The sequence below is a fragment of the Fundulus heteroclitus genome, unplaced genomic scaffold, assembly GCF_011125445.2.
Source record: "Fundulus heteroclitus isolate FHET01 unplaced genomic scaffold, MU-UCD_Fhet_4.1 scaffold_62, whole genome shotgun sequence".
Classification (NCBI taxonomy): domain Eukaryota; kingdom Metazoa; phylum Chordata; class Actinopteri; order Cyprinodontiformes; family Fundulidae; genus Fundulus; species Fundulus heteroclitus.
Genome location: NW_023397055.1, coordinates 1,745,538 through 1,760,973, shown reverse-complemented (window position 1 = coordinate 1,760,973; position 15,436 = coordinate 1,745,538). Strand labels below are relative to the sequence as shown.

At 43.3% G+C, this 15,436-nt stretch overlaps 1 protein-coding gene across 4 annotated transcripts; it reads right to left on the bottom strand.

Moving 5' to 3' along the window:
* Positions 1-558: 558 nt before the first annotated feature.
* LOC118561379 (low affinity immunoglobulin gamma Fc region receptor II-like) lies at positions 559-15,144 on the bottom strand. 4 transcript variants are annotated; one of them, XM_036133435.1, is made up of 6 exons: positions 14,113-15,139; positions 13,970-14,005; positions 1,323-1,595; positions 998-1,243; positions 774-926; positions 559-704 (listed from the first exon to the last, which is right to left on the bottom strand). In XM_036133435.1, the coding sequence occupies exons 1-6, from the start codon at positions 14,141-14,143 to the stop codon at positions 637-639; spliced, it is 807 nt and encodes a 268-aa protein (XP_035989328.1). In that variant the 5' UTR covers positions 14,144-15,139; the 3' UTR covers positions 559-636. The 4 variants fall into 4 exon arrangements, with proteins under 4 accessions (XP_035989328.1, XP_035989327.1, XP_035989326.1 ...); XM_036133434.1 differs by having other exon boundaries at positions 559-701; positions 13,970-15,144; XM_036133433.1 differs by having other exon boundaries at positions 13,970-15,141.
* Between the last annotated feature and the right edge of the window lie 292 nt (positions 15,145-15,436).

Genomic DNA, 15,436 nt, shown 5'->3' with positions numbered 1-15,436 from the left:
GTCAATTTAAGTCTTTAATTTTTGTTTTTAATACCATGAAATGCCTTGCTCCACCTTAAACATGAGTGGGAGTGGTGGCCTAGTGGTTAGAGCAGTGTGCTTGCACTCTGAGAAGGATGCAAGTACCCGGTTTGATCCCCACAGCCAGCACTCTTGGTCCCTGAGCAAACCCCAGATTGCTCCCTAGGTGCCTCACAGTGGCAGCCCACTGCTCCCCAAAGAGATGGGTTAAGATGCAGAAGTGAATTTCTCTATTGTGAGATCAATAAAGTTTATTTATTATTATTATTAGGGAAGTGAGGTCATCCAATCAACCCACCTTAGAGGTACTGAGGTCAAACAATGAGGTGATTAGTCCCCTCCCAGGATGTAGAATAAGCCGCCACAGAGTTAAACTTACTGCTGCAAATCCACAACAACAGTTTTTTCCCATTTGTGTTTAATGCTTTGTCTACGATTGTCTCGGACCAGTAGGTTGGCTTACTGTCGCTCACAGTCAAAAAAACTGAAACTGAAAGGCACCATTTTGTTTATTTTACAGTTAAAATTTAAAAAAAATTTTAATGCAAATTTGGAATTTACATATCCATTTCTAAGGTAGCCACCATCTTAGTGACGCTACAGGAGCTCTGCAGCTCAGAAGTGATGCTCAGTGACGTTCTCATCTTCAGCTGGTCTCTGTTGGTCCTGCGAAGGTGGAGCTGCTGCAGAAATCAGTCAAGTCAGTTAAATCAGTGAACTACGTTCAGCCATGAAATAATGAAGCCGCTCACCTTTGGCTCTGTCCTGATATAAGGACAACAGGAGGAGAGTGGAGATGATGTACGGACAGAAGACCACCATGTGGCAGACCAGCCTCAGGGAGGACTGGTTCAAGGCAGGGGGCGGAGCTCCAGTGGTGGGCGGGGCTTTAGCATTAAGTTTACCTGCAGATAGAATCCCACCTGGTCAGGTGAAGCATTCAACCAGCGTTGAAGGAAACAGAGAAGCTGCTGACCTGAGACAGAGATCCTGCTGGATGGAGACTCTCCATGACCGCTGATGTTACACCTGTAGAGGCCTTCATCAGAGCTGGTCACATGGTGGAGGGTCATGTGACCTGCAGGCTCAGTCCTGATGAGGGAGCCATCTTTATAGAAAGCAGCTGGGAGGTTGGAGGGAGCGGTCTTTGTGTGACAGCTCAGAGTGACGTCATCTCCCTCCATCACAGGGAGGACAGGACTCTGCAGGATCACTGATCCACCTCAACACAGAGACAAACTACAGCATTTCATCCATTTCCACACAGCTTCATCAACACTAACTCCACAGTCTGATCTTACCAGTGACAGTGAGCTGGATGCTGCTGCTGGCTGCTCCCTCTCTCCACTCACACCAGTACTGTCCACTGTCCAATGTGAACAAGTAGCTTATGGTACAGGTAGAACCAGCAGCTTCTCCCCATCCATCTCCACACTGAGCTCTGGTTCTTCTGGTTGTGTTCCTCCTTACAGTCCATCCAGCAGAGCTGTTGTCCTCCTCACAGCTCAGAGTCACAGAGTCTCCTATCAAGAACTGAGATCTGCTGGGACTCACAGTCAGACCAGCTGGGAGGACTTAATTAGGAGGAAAATGGGTCAGATGGATTCAGGGTAAAACCCACTTAGCTACATTAGTATGAATCAGAAGAGACACCATGACGAAGAGTCTGATCTGCTGCAGCAGTCAGTGTAATAATGTCATGGTTTTTATTTTCTTATTTATAAGATCATAATCAATAGGTTCCATGTGTCCAAGTAAACTAACAGGTGACCAGAAGTCAAATCACAGTTTGGAAGTAGCTGGTCCTGAATCTGACAGATAAAGTGTTGCTGGGAGCTGCCGGCCAAAATCAGAATTCAAACTGCTGAAAGTACTTTAAATATAAAATAATTATATACTGTTCAATAAAGGATAAGCTTTTTTATATTAAGAGTAATTTTCATTTGAAGGTCCTTTTATGGGGGCAGCCATCATGATGAAGAACAGCACTGCCACCTCCCAGTTTGTGACGTCACTGTGCGTTATCGGCTGTAGAGCAAATCCCAAGGCCCTATCTGTCCCCTTGTAAACAAATATCTGTTTTCATACCAAAATATTTTTTAAACCTTTTAAACAAAGATAGACATGGTATTACGCATTTCAATTTAAACTAGAACTGCAAGCAGTTATTAACGGGTTCCAAGCCCACGCACCGCCCCCTGTTCCTGGACTTCAGCGTTCAACACCCTCATCCCACAGCATCTGGTGGAAAAACTGGAACATCTGGGCTTCAGCACACCCCTTCACCACTTCCTCACCTCCTGACCACTGTCGGTCCGGGTCTGACAGACCACCTCTGATGTCATCACCCTCAGCACGGGCTCCCCTCAGGGCTGCATCCGGAGCCCCTTGCTTTTTACTCAGATGACACACGACTGCACCCCCAGGTTCACCCCCAATCACATCATGAAGTTCGCAGATGACACAAACTCATCAACAGCTCAGCTGTGGAGGTGGTTAACAGCACCACGTTCCTGGGGGTGCACATCACGGTCAACCTCACCTGGTCTGTGAACACCACGTCACTGGTGAAGAGGGCGCAGAAGCGCTTGTACTTCCTGCAGAGGATGAGGAGAGCCCACCTGTCCCCGCACATTCTCACAACCTTCTACAGAAGTACCATAGAGAGCATTCTGACCAGCGTACCATAGAGAGCATTCTGACCAGCTTTCTCTCTGTGTGGTGTCGAGGCGGCAGCACCTCCGACTGGTGGAAAACAACGGTTGTCAAGCTTCTGAAGTTTGTGCACGACACCACTCTCATGGGATTTATCTCTGATGGTGACGAGTCTGCCTACAGGTGGGAGGGTGACCATCTGGTGACCTGGTGCAGGGAGAACAACTCAGAGCTCAACGCTGTAAAAATAGTGGAGATGGTTGTGGACTTCAGGAAGAACTCAGCCCCAGCTACCCCAACACTCTCTGTGACTATATATAATATATTTCAGTCGTCAGTCAAGTCAAATTATGTTGCGAGTTCAGTTGTTTTTTTTCTTTTCTTTGTTCAGTGGTTCGTGTTGTTACCACTGGCAAGTTCACGTCAGTAAGAAGAATGTAGTTTGTCAATAGAGGTTCAGTTCTGCTTGGGGCACAGGCTCGCCATGTCCTTTCAGAGAGAATCCATGGAATCTGATCCAGTAGTCTGATCCAGCTTTTTGATCAGCAACAACAAAAAAACCTAGCCTGCACACGATAATATTATTATTGCATTCAGCTAAATAAACTCACTTTATCAATTTTTACAGCACTGTTTTTTTCTTCATTCCTCACATTGACATTGCGATGTTTTACATGCACTTTAAATTTTTTTCCCAACTCAAAACACCGGAATCATCTTTAACCCATGTAAAACAAAAATATAAAATCCTTTTTAATTATGAAACTATGACCTGTAATTTAACAAATTACAGCATAGGTTTTTTTAATCCTCTTCCAAGTCTTTGTAAATCATGAGATGAAATACAGTTATCACCTTACCAAAGAACATGAAATCCTTCTACATCCAATACTCTCCTTCATCATCCATTGTATGGACGAAACCCAGCGCTGAACACAGAGAAATGTCGGACTGGATCAAATACTGCGTGTGTGATGGGTTCAAGTACCTCGCTCAACGTAGGAATTTACACATGTACAGCCTCAAGCTATTTAACTAAGATGTAAACGAGGTTTAAAATGTCTACTGTTTAGTTTGATATTAATGAATAATATCATAATTTTAATTTACATGAAGTATGTTTGAACTAGAAGAATTAACAGTGGGATGTTGATAAACTGACTGTATATTTGTATTGTAGTACTTAACCATAGATTTACTTCTGAGTCAGTTAGCTTGCAGTTAGTTGACCTCCACGCAGATTTGGCTCTGAAGGAACAGTCTGTTAAGAGTAATCCTATATATATATATATATGCTGGAGATAGGCACCAGCAGCCCCGCAACCCCATGAGGAATTAAGCGGGTCAAAAAATGGATGGATGGATGGATGGATATATGTGTGTGTGTTTGTAGAGATCCATCCATGATCAAATCCTGTCCTCTGCTGGAATTTTTAAATGTATTCCATACAACGCCACATTAAAGCATTAGTGTAAATATATATATATATATATATATATATATATATATATATATATATATATATATATATATATATATATATATATATATGTCCCCTTGTAAACAAATATCTGTTTTCATACCAAATAATTTTTTAAACTTTTTAAACAAAGATAGACATGGTATTAAGCATTTCAATTTTAAATTAATACTAATTTTACATTTTAAGGAGATTAAAAGACAACAAATAAGCATTAAAGTATGGTTTATGTAATGTTAACCAGCTGAGGAGAGCAAAGACAAGTCTGTGTGTTGCCTACAGTCAAGCATTATGGTGGAAGTGTCATGGTTTGGGGATGCATTATGGCTGCTGGCTGTGGTTAGAGGATTTGACCCCTGTTACCCAAATGTCCCATAGATAATCCCAGGACATGGCGAGCCATGTACCTTGATGTCAGGGAGAGCAGGATTTTCCATTTGGGTATTCGCATGAATAAGCCATTGGGGATAGGGACTTTCCATTGGGGAGTGCCTGCAATCTACAGAAAATCTACTGGATGGCAGTCTTGCCTTACGTTTTGGAAGGTCCAGGAGGGAGCAATGTGTGTGACATTTGGGGTATCACGTGTGTTATGGGGGTTTACCAAGTGTTTAAGTACTGGTGGCCCACTTTTAGTGTGTCTGATGGGATTGGTGGGTGTCCAGGAGGGAGAAATGTGTATAACATTTGGGTATCATGGTTGTTTTACCAAGTGTTTGAATGTACTGGAGGCCTGTTGGGAGTGTGTGTTGTGGGTTTGGTGGGTGTCCAGCATGGAGCAATGTGTGTGACATTTGGGTATCACGATTGTATTATTGGTGTTTACCAAGTGTTTGAGTACTGGAGGCCCATTGGGAGTGTGTGGGGGAGGGGCAGCGTCCATAAGGGAGCAATGTGTGTGACATTTGGGTAACACGGGTGTATTATTGGTGTTTACCAAGTGTTTAAGTACTGGTGGTCCATTGTGAGTATGTGGGGGAGGGTCAGAGGGCCCAGTGGTATGGATGTTGGTTCTGTAGGACCAAGGGCTGCTCCAGGGAATTTGATGCAGGCCTAGGGTACTCCATTCCTGGATAGAGAAGCTCCATGGGTGCCCCTGGTTCTGGAGGTCCAGTGTTGGGTTCCAGTCCTGGTCCATGGGCCCCTGTGGTTCTGGAGAACCAGGGGCTCCTCCATGGACATTGATGCGGGCCTAGGGTGCTCCATTCCTGGGTAGAGAAGGTCCATGGCTATCCCTGGTTCTCTGGAGGTCCAGTGTGGGGTTCCAGCCCTGGTACATGCCCCCTGTGGTTCTAGAGAACCAGGGGCTGCTCCATGAAAGTTGATGCTGGCCTAGGGTGCTGCGTTCCTGGGTACAGAAGCTCCATGGGTGCCCCTGGTTCCCTGGAGGTCCAGTGTAGGCTTCTAATCTGATTCCATGGGTCCTACTGGTCCTCTGGAAGTCCATTATGAGTCCATGGTCCCCTGTATTTCTCTGGAGGTCAAAGGTAAAAGGGTGTGCTCAGCCCACATCCAGGCGAGCCTAGGGTGCTCTATTCAATTCAATTCAATTTTATTTATATAGTGCCAATTCATGAAATATGTCATCTCGAGGCACTTTACAAAGTCAAAATCATTCATATATTACAGATTGGTAAAAAATGTTCCTATATAAGGGAACCAGTTGATTGCTTCAAAGTCCTGACAAGCAGCATTCACTCCTGGAGAAGCGTAGAGCTACAGGGAGAGTCGTCTGCATTGTCCATGGCTTTGCAGCATACTGAGCAAGCATAAAGCGACAGTGGAAAGAAAAACCATCCATTAGCGGGAAGGAAAAACCTCCAGCAGAACCGGGCTCAGTATGAATGGTCATCTGCCTCGACCGACTGGGAGTTACAGAAGACAGAGCAGAGACACAACAAGACAGACAAAAAGCAGTAATTTCTAATCTGTTCTACATTAGATGGTAATAGCAGGTGATGATGTCACCGCTAAACACCGAACACCAGACCAGGTGTACTTACTATGAAGAAAAAGAGAGAGAGCAAAAAGTTAAAAGCTGAAATGACAACAGTCATTTCAATGTAATGCAATGCAAAACAGGAGAACAGTAGACTGGAGAAGAGTAGAAATAACGAGTGAGAAAATAGGCCCTGATGTCCTCCAGTAGCCTAAGCCTATTGCAGCATAACTATAGAGTAGTGATGGGTCGACGAGGCATCATGAAGCATTTTGACACGTTGCCAAACTGTATTGATATTGTGCCGATACTGTGTCACTGAATACTGACACCTGCTGGACCTTAAAAACCCCTACAGGCAACGTAGTTAACTGACACTGATTTGATGACCAAGCATACACAATAATACAATTTAAGTCATTGTATTATTTTATATTTTCATTTGAATTTAAAATATATTAGATTTTTTTAGATACAGTCAATAAATAATGTGAACTTGTATCATAACGTAAAAACCTCTAAGTAAGCATGTTGTGAATGAGGATGCTTGTGGGCTGGCTTTTTCATTTATTTATTTTTTACAAATCTTTTGCTGCCATGTCCTTTCAATGCCTCCACCACACACACACACACACACACACACACACACACACACACACACACACACACACACACACACACACACACACACACACACACACACACACACACACTCCCCCTTTTGTGTTGAACAGTGAAACATGAGAAAACAGCCTTAATTCTCCATCACATAACTTTCATATCGCGCATGCATAGACTTTTTCAACAATTCTCTCTTGTGGTTTTCAGCAGCAACAGCATTGTTTCTTATGGTTTAATATTGTCCATATGCCTTCTTTAAAGATTTCTAATTCCACTCACAGGACATGCGCATGTCCAAGGTTATGTCCTGTCATTGCCATGGTGAATCGCGTTATTTGCGTTCCAGTGATCGGGCTTTTTTTCATGCCCATGCTCACGTTCAATGGTTGATCGGGCGCTTTAGTTACCTGACTGATATCATATGTTCTGAAATCGGACATGATGAGTATGACGAAGGGAGGAAGAACTACTCAGAGTAGCAGCTTTCTACTCAGTGTAGATCGGTCGTTTTTTCTGAAACGACGCTCAGAACAAAGATGCACAGCGCAACCTGCCCAACCCATCAATCAGTGGTGCGCTCCGATCAGCATCTGGCACTCACAGAGCCGGGCAGTGGTACACCATCTCACCAGAGTTGCAAAATTGTTAAAAAAAACTTGGTTTATTATTATTATTTTGTTTACAGTTCAGCTTGGATTTTATTTACTGCTCAGCATAGCTTTGCTGTGCGCGTTGAATCCAGATGCTGTGCACGAATGCACATGCACGCAGCTTAGAGGAAACAGAAACAGTTTGCCGAGTCAGTCAGTTCAAAACAGTTCCTGTATCGGTTACGTGACTTTCCCATAGCGATACGCGCATCGACACAGGTTTTGCTCTACGAGCTCGATGCGTGCGCCGACGCATCTGTGTTGCCGGACCCATCACTACTTTAGAGGTAGCCCAGGGTAACATGAGCCACACTAACTATAAGCTTTGTCAAAGAGGAAAATTTTAAGATTTGTCTTAAAAGTAGACAGGGTGTCTGCCTCACAGACCATAAATAGGAGTTGGTTCCACAGGAGAGGAGCTTGATAGCTAAAGGATCTGCCTCCCATTCTACTTTTAGAGACCCTAGGAACCACCAGCAGACCTGCAGTCTTAGAGTGAAGGGCTCTGTTAGGAACATACGGGGTAATCAGAGCTCTTGTTAGAAGAAGAATTTTAAATTCTATTCTTGATTTAACAGGAAGCCAATGAAGGGAAGCTAAAATTGGAGAAATATGATCCATCGTGTTGATTTTCATTAGAACACTTGCTGCAGCATTTTGGATCAGCTGAAGACTTTGAACTGCATTTTGTGGACTTACTGATAGTAAAGAATTACAATAGTCCAGCTTTGACATAACAAATGCATGGACCAGTTTTTCAGCATCACCCCTGGATAGAATGTTTCTAATTTTGGCGATATTCTGGAGTTGAAAAAAATAAACTCTGGAAACTTGTTTAATATGGGATTTAAATGACATGTCTTGATCGGAAATAACACCAAGACTTTTTACTTTATTACCAGAGGCCAAGTTAATGCCATCCAGATTAAGTGATTGATTAAGAAGTTTATTTTTTGAGGTCCAAAGATTACAACTTCTGTCTTGTCCGAATTTAAGTGCAGGAAATTTAAAGTCATCCAGCTTTTGATGTCATCAAGACATGCCTGCAGTCGAAGTAATTGATTGGATTCATCAGGATTTATGGATAAATATAGCTGAGTGTCATCAGCATAACAGTGGAAATTAATCCCATGCTGTCTGATAATTTTGCCAATCAGAAGTATATATATAGTAAAAAGAATTGGTCTAATGACTGAACCCTGTGGTACTCCACAAGTGACCCTAGAGTTTGAAGATTTATTATTAACATGAACAAACTGGAATCTGTCTGACAGATAAGATTTAAACCAGCCTAATGCTTTTCCCTTAATCCCTACACCGTGCTCAAGTCTTTGTAGGAGAATATTGTGATCAACTGTATCAAATGCAGCACTGAGATCTAACAGGACAAGTATAGACACAAGTCCATTATCTGAGGCCATGATAATATCATTGGTGACCTTCACCAGAGCTGTTTCAGTGCTGACTGAAACTCCTCAAGTAGGTCATTACTTTGCAAATGTTCACAAAGTTGATTAGCAACTACTTTCTCAATAATTTTAGATAAGAAAAGAAGATTAGATATAGGTCTGTAATTTACTAACTCATCTTGATCAAGAGATGGTTTCTTAAGTAAAGGTTTGATAACAGCTACTTTAAAAGCCTGTGGTACATATCCATTTAATAAGGATAGATTAATCATGTCTAAAATAGTGCCACTGATTAGGGGGAACATCTCTTTAAACAAATTGGTTGGTATTGGGTCTAACATACAGGTAGAAGGTTTAGATCTAGAATTTTAGATAGCTCAGAACGCTCTACTGGTTCTAAACAGTACAGACACTGCGCAGGTTCTAAAGATTCCTCCAACACTGCCTCACTTACTGAGGACGAGGTAATCATGTTTGGGAGGATGGCAGTTATTTTATTTTTAATGGAATAAACTTTATTTATAAAGAAACCCATCAAATCATTACTGCTAAGAGATAAGGGAATGGATGGATCAACAGAGCTGTGACTATGTAAATTTGGCAACTGTACTGAAGAGAAATCTAGGATTATTTTTGTTCTCAATTAATGACCAAAGATATGCTGCTCTAACTCTGCGAAGGGTCTTGTTATACAACAATAGAGTGTCCCTCCAGATTAGGTAGGATTCATCTTGGTATGTAGAGTGCCATTTTATTTCCAATTTCCTAACATTGTACTTCAATGAACGCAGCTCTGATTTAAACCAGGGAGCCAGGTTCCTGTGAATAATCACCTTCTTTTTCAAGGGAGCTACATTGTCTAATTCAGAACACAATGATGAAGTCACACCGTTAACAAAGACATCTATTTGTGAATCGGAAGAAACAACATTCCTGCTATCTGCAGGGCTTTTCTGCAATACTGACGATATTAAAAGGGGGACAGACTCTTTAAAGTTTGATGCAGCATTGTCTGATAAAGATCTACTATAGTGAAACCCTCTTTTGGGGGTGGAGCTCAGTTAGATTAAACTGAAATGTTATTAAAAAATGATCAGATAGGACAGGGTTGTGACTGTTAATTCTTCACAAGCAACACCATATGTCAACACAAGGTCCAAAGTATGGAGCCAAGAGTGCGTCTGTTTATGCACATTTTGAGAAAAAAACAATTGAATCTAGGATAATTTTAAAGGCTACACTAATGTTGACACAGAATGTGATAACCTGAGTGTTGAAGTCCCCCACCATAATAACCTTGTTGTTATGGTGGTTTAGTGTTTATCACCAAATCAAATAAGAAGTCTGACAACTGATCCAAAAACTGAGAGTAGGTCCTGGACCAGACTGGTTCTGGAGAACCAGGGGCTGCTCCATGGAAGTTCTTGCAGGCCTAGGGGGCTCTTTTCCAAGGTACAGAGGCTCCATGAGCCCTCCTGGTTCTCTTGAGGTCCAGTATGGGCTTTCAATCTTAGTCCATGGGCCCTCCTGGTCCTCTGGAGGTCCAAGGGCGTGCTCAGCCCACTTTCACATGGGCCTAGGGTTAACCATTCCTGGGTAGAGAAGCTCCATGTGCCCTCCTGGTTCTCTGGAGTTCCAGTATGGGCTTCCAGTGTAAGTCCACGGGCCCTCCTGGTCCTCTGGAGGTCCAAGGGGGAGCTCAGCCACCTCCACATGGGCCTAGGGTTCTCTATTACTGGGTACAGAAGCTCCATTTGCCCCCTGGTTTTCCAGAACCAGAGTCTGGTCCAGGACCCTGGTGGTTCTGGAGAACCAGGGACTGCTCCATGGAAGTTCCTGCGGGCCTAATGTGCTCCATCCCTGAGTAGAGAAGCTCCATGTGGCCCCCTGGTTCTCTAGAGGTCCAGTGTGGGGGTCTAGTCTAAGTCCATGGGTCCTCCTTGACCCTGGTTGGAACACCTACATAACCTGCACATCCAGCCGAACCATGGTACCCACTCTTAAGCATCCCCTAGGTTAGAAACAGACAAAAAATTTAAAACAGCAAAGTCATCGTGCCTCTGGCAACGCAGAGAGAGCTCCGTGCCCCTGGTATGGCTTAGCTCCAGCAGGGCAGGTGAACCAGCTGTTGCTGTAGCCCCTTCCTGGTCCTTCTCACCCAGGAGGAGCCTCCATCCCCGGCCTAATCACCACCGACACGCAGCCTACTAACCCTCCAGCACAGAGCTCCAGATTCCCAGGGCCCTTCCCGATCCCTCTCACCCAGGAAGATTGCTCTCAAATGTCCCATGTAAAATACTCCTAGGTGTCACCATGTTAAGTGCTCCCAAATATCCCTTGTTAATTCCTCCTGTGTGTCACCATGTTAATTGCTCCCAAATGTCACATGTTAATTCCGCCCATGTGCCACTATGTTAATTGCTCCCAAACGTCACATGGTAAAGCCTCCCAAATGTCACAATGGTAATTGCTCCCAAATGTCACATGTTAATTCTTACTGTGTGTCACAATGTTAATTGCTCCCAGGGCACCAAGAGGCTTTCCCGGTCCCTCCCACCTAGGAAGAGCCTCCATCCCTAACCTAATCTCCACCAACACGCAGCTTACTAAACCTCCAGTCCGGAGCTCCAGACCACCAGGACCCTGCCCGGTCCCTCTCCCCCAGGTAGAGGCTCCTTACCAGTCCTGCTCTCGGACATATCTCCAATAGTGGGCTTCCCAAGAGTCTGTTCCTATATACCTGCGGAAGGCTTTTTTTAGTGTGAGGCCCTAGGATCCCTCCAGACCCTTGCATCTTCCTGGGCTACCTCTGTTAAATCTGTATCCCTACCATGCTAGGGACTTAGAAAAATGATCTGGTTTTCATGCCCCAGTAAGATAGATGACAAGTCCACCCAAAACTTCCATGTTACATTCTCCTGTGTTTCACCGTGTTAATTGCTCCCAAATGTCACATGTTAAAGCCTCCCGGGTGTCACAATATTAATTGCTCCCAAATGTCATGTTAAAGCTCCCTGGGTGTCACCATGTTGATTGCTCCTAAATGTCATGTTAAATTCTCTCGGGTGTCACAGTGTTGATTGCTCCCAAATGTAACATCTAGTGGCCAATAAGTGAAACTACAACACCCAACCCCTAACCTGTGTCATTCGGGAACAATTAAATTAGTTTGCGGGTGAACTTTGCCCTTTTTGGTTGAATTTCACGGGCTCACGGTGGGTGTTAAAAATCAAGTTCCCCTGGCATATGGGTAACGAGGGATGGGGCTATTTTTTGAGCCATGCCCCGTGACCCTTTAACCTTTGCTTTGGCCCCCAGGATTTTTCAAAGTTGGCCAAAAATTGCTACCCTAAGTAAGGGGAGGGTTGGGGTTCAGTTTATTGAGGGAACCATGAATGTCAAAATGTGCTGAGATACTGAAGCAGAGGATGATCCCCTCTATTCAGAAACTGGGTGGTAGGGAAGTATTCCAACACGATAATGACCACAAACACACCACTGCCATGATAAAGAGACTCTGGCTCCATCTAAATACTTTAATTTAGTAAGGAGTCTTTAGCCAAAGCGGAAGTGCGGTAATGGTCACCATGATAACAACAGTCTGAAAGAAAGGATGTAGAAAAAGGAGCGTTTGCTTCCTCTCACAGCTACTTTAGGATAGCATCCCTTACAGATGCTAAGGAGCTATCAGATATCCCACAATCCTTTGCTTGACATGGCATAACACAACAGCCCACCTCACAGAAATCAAAGTAAATGTCCAGAGAGTAGAGAGCGCTCACTTTGTAATTTAATTTTAGAAAGCTGTGGGCCCGGATTTGACTCACATCATCCATGTGTGTTTCCTTTATGTAAGGATGTCAGAGTTAAAGGCTGTATGAAATCAGCGCAGCAGTCGGAAGCTCCTTTCCTCCCGATGATGGAGTTCTTACTATTGACCTCATTAAAGGCCAAGGAGCAGGGCATTCAGATGTTGGCAGAGGGTAAAGGGGTAGGCAAGGCCAAATATGCCTCCAGACCCAGGAAAGGCAAGGCAAGTTTATTTACAAAACACTTTTTAGTAACGAGATAATTCAAAGTGCTTTACATGAACAGAAAAACATCACAGAGGTAAATAATACATATGAAAAGAAAAATTACAGTAACAAATAAAATAAGTAAATCTCCGACTAATCTTTAGTTTCGCTGGAACAAGTTTCATCCCTAATTGTTTCTGTTCATAATAAGAAATAAACTAAACAAATATGTGGGAGTTCCTGATCTAAAGTAGTTCTGTCAAACTTTTCAAAGAGCTACAGTTAAATACACTGTGATAAAAACAAAGTAAATCCTTAAAGCTACAACTTAAGGTCTCTGATCGGACACTATCTGACACTACAGGTAAAATTGAAAGCAGCAGAGTAAAGGAAAAGTGCAGCGAAGGCATTGTGTACGGTGTGTGTGTTAAGGCTGCAACATACTAAAAGACAACAGAGACTATTTGTCTCTCTCCCTCTTCCTTTGAGGGCATCCCTGTTGTTTCTTAACAACGTCTGCGCATAACTTTAATCTCTGTCCGATTTCTGTCCTCTGATTGGACTATAGATGGGATTATGAAGTGTTTAGGTTGGAGAAACGGAAACGTCTCCCACATCTGTGGAATTGCAGTTGTGCAGTTCAACTCTGGTGGTTTAAGGGGTCGGACATGCCAATTCTGCTCACTTGCAGTGTTTACTCTATAAATTATCCAAGCGTGGCAGTCCTGCCCCTGTAATATAGCATGTCCCCGGTGTTTGCAGTTTTTACAAATAGAGCCATTAAGGCTGTGCAGGAAAACAAGAATGGTAAATGGCTTGTACTTGTATAGCGCTTTAACTAGTCTTGACGACCTCCAAAGCGCTTCACACTACAATTTAGTCATTCACCCATTCACACACACATTCACACCCTGACGGTGGCGAGCTATGTTAGTAGTTGCAGCTGCCCTGGGGCAGACTGACAGAGGCGAAGCTGCCATGCACTGGCGCCACCGAGCCCGGAAAGACCACCACCAGCAGGCAATGCAGGTGAAGTGTCTTGCCAGTGTCAAAGTGTAATTTCCTTAATGTTGTCCCATGAAAAAAAACTTTCACAAACATTTTTAAATTTCCAAAAATAACAAAGTCTTAAAAGATGCGTGAAGGACCTGCATAGCATTGATGTAACTTCTCTCACCTTGGTGGGTCGTGCAGCAGAGCAGAGGAAGGATCCCTGCAGAGAAACATCTGGGTTGAAACACACTGCAATCTCCTGATGACCGAACCACAGATATTATTCTGTTCTCCATTGAAATCTGAAAGAAGTGAAGGTTTACTCACAGAAGAGCTTCAGTAGAAAGGCTCCCTCCATGCTACTGGTGATAATGTGGGCGTGAAGCTTAAATCATCAACAAGTAGCGAGACCGTGCGCCTCCCTCGGTTGCTGCCATGGTGGCTGTTGTCTCTCCATTCACACACTTCTATGATTATTTATTATTTCTGATCCACTGTTAGAAGATAGAAATTACATGGTGCAAAGTAAACAATGAGAAATTTTCACGTGAAGCTGCAGGAATTGGGTTTGAAGCTTTTATGGTGTTGGAAGAAAAACTTAACTATTTTACAATTAGAAGCTGCTTCTTCCTGAGAGTTTTAGCCCTTCAGCTGACAGGAAGTGAGATGGAGGTGTTGCTGTGTGGCTTTTTTTTTAACATCAAAACTCGATCAAAGTGCAGAAGATCTACATGCTGAACATCCAGAACAAACTGTTCTTTTACCAACCAGAGGGTCACCTTCAGTTATTTGATAGGACACAGACAAAAACAGGGTTCATGTTTATTAGGCTCTCCCTTCAGGTCTTTAATAATGGATCTTTGTGTTTTGACGACCTCTCCAGAACACGTTTGGTCTTAATTGAGTAGCCCAGTAGCAGAGCGGAGCAAAGGTTCACCCAGGAGGTCACTTTGCCTCTTCTGTACTTGATGCTATCTGTTTTTACTCTAATTTTTTGGATTAAATGCAGGTTTAAGCTTAGATCATATTCATCTCAACACCTGAACATCCTGTTTCCTTTGTGAGCTTCCTGTCTTGATTTGAGACATGCAGCAATTATGAACGCCACAGCAAATGTTCATATAAGTTCTTCAAGATGGCAGCAATGATCCAGCGAGGCTCTGTCCTTCTTCCCTTCCAGAAACAAACTGGTGAAAGGAGGAGCAGCTGAGGGTGGACAGGCATGTGAGTGCCACAGAGGACTGGTGGTTCCTAGAGTCTCTAAATGTAGAATGGGAGGCAGATCCTTCACTGCAAAAAGGGAACTAATAGTAAGTAAAAATCTGGTTGAAATTAGCATATTTTACCTTGATTTAAGTAGCCAAATAAGACTATTTGCCAATGGAATAAGATTTTTTGCACTTAAAAGAGGAACAATTCATCACCATCATCTTATTTCAAGTGCAGGATTTCCAAATATCTTATTTTAGGGCTAAAAATACTAATACCATTGGCAAATAGTCTTATTTAGCTGCTTAAATCAAAGGAAAATATGCTAATTTCAACAAGATTTTACTTAATTTTAGTTCCCTTTTTTGCAGTGTTTAGCTAGCAGCCGCGGTTAACGAGCCGCGGTTATGGAGCCTGTACCTGGAGGGAGGGAAGAGGAGAA

Bases quoted from the DNA above. Each gene is read 5' to 3' on its own strand.
- LOC118561379 (XM_036133433.1), bottom strand. From the start codon at position 14,081: ATGGAGAACAGAATAATATCTGTGGTTCGGTCATCAGGAGATTGCAGT. The intron at 1,596-13,969 runs GTGAGAGAAGTT...CTCCTAATTAAG, and splicing joins CTGCTGCACGACCCACCAAG to TCCTCCCAGCTGGTCTGACT. The intron at 927-997 runs GTCAGCAGCTTC...TTCTATCTGCAG, and splicing joins CAGCAGGATCTCTGTCTCAG to GTAAACTTAATGCTAAAGCC.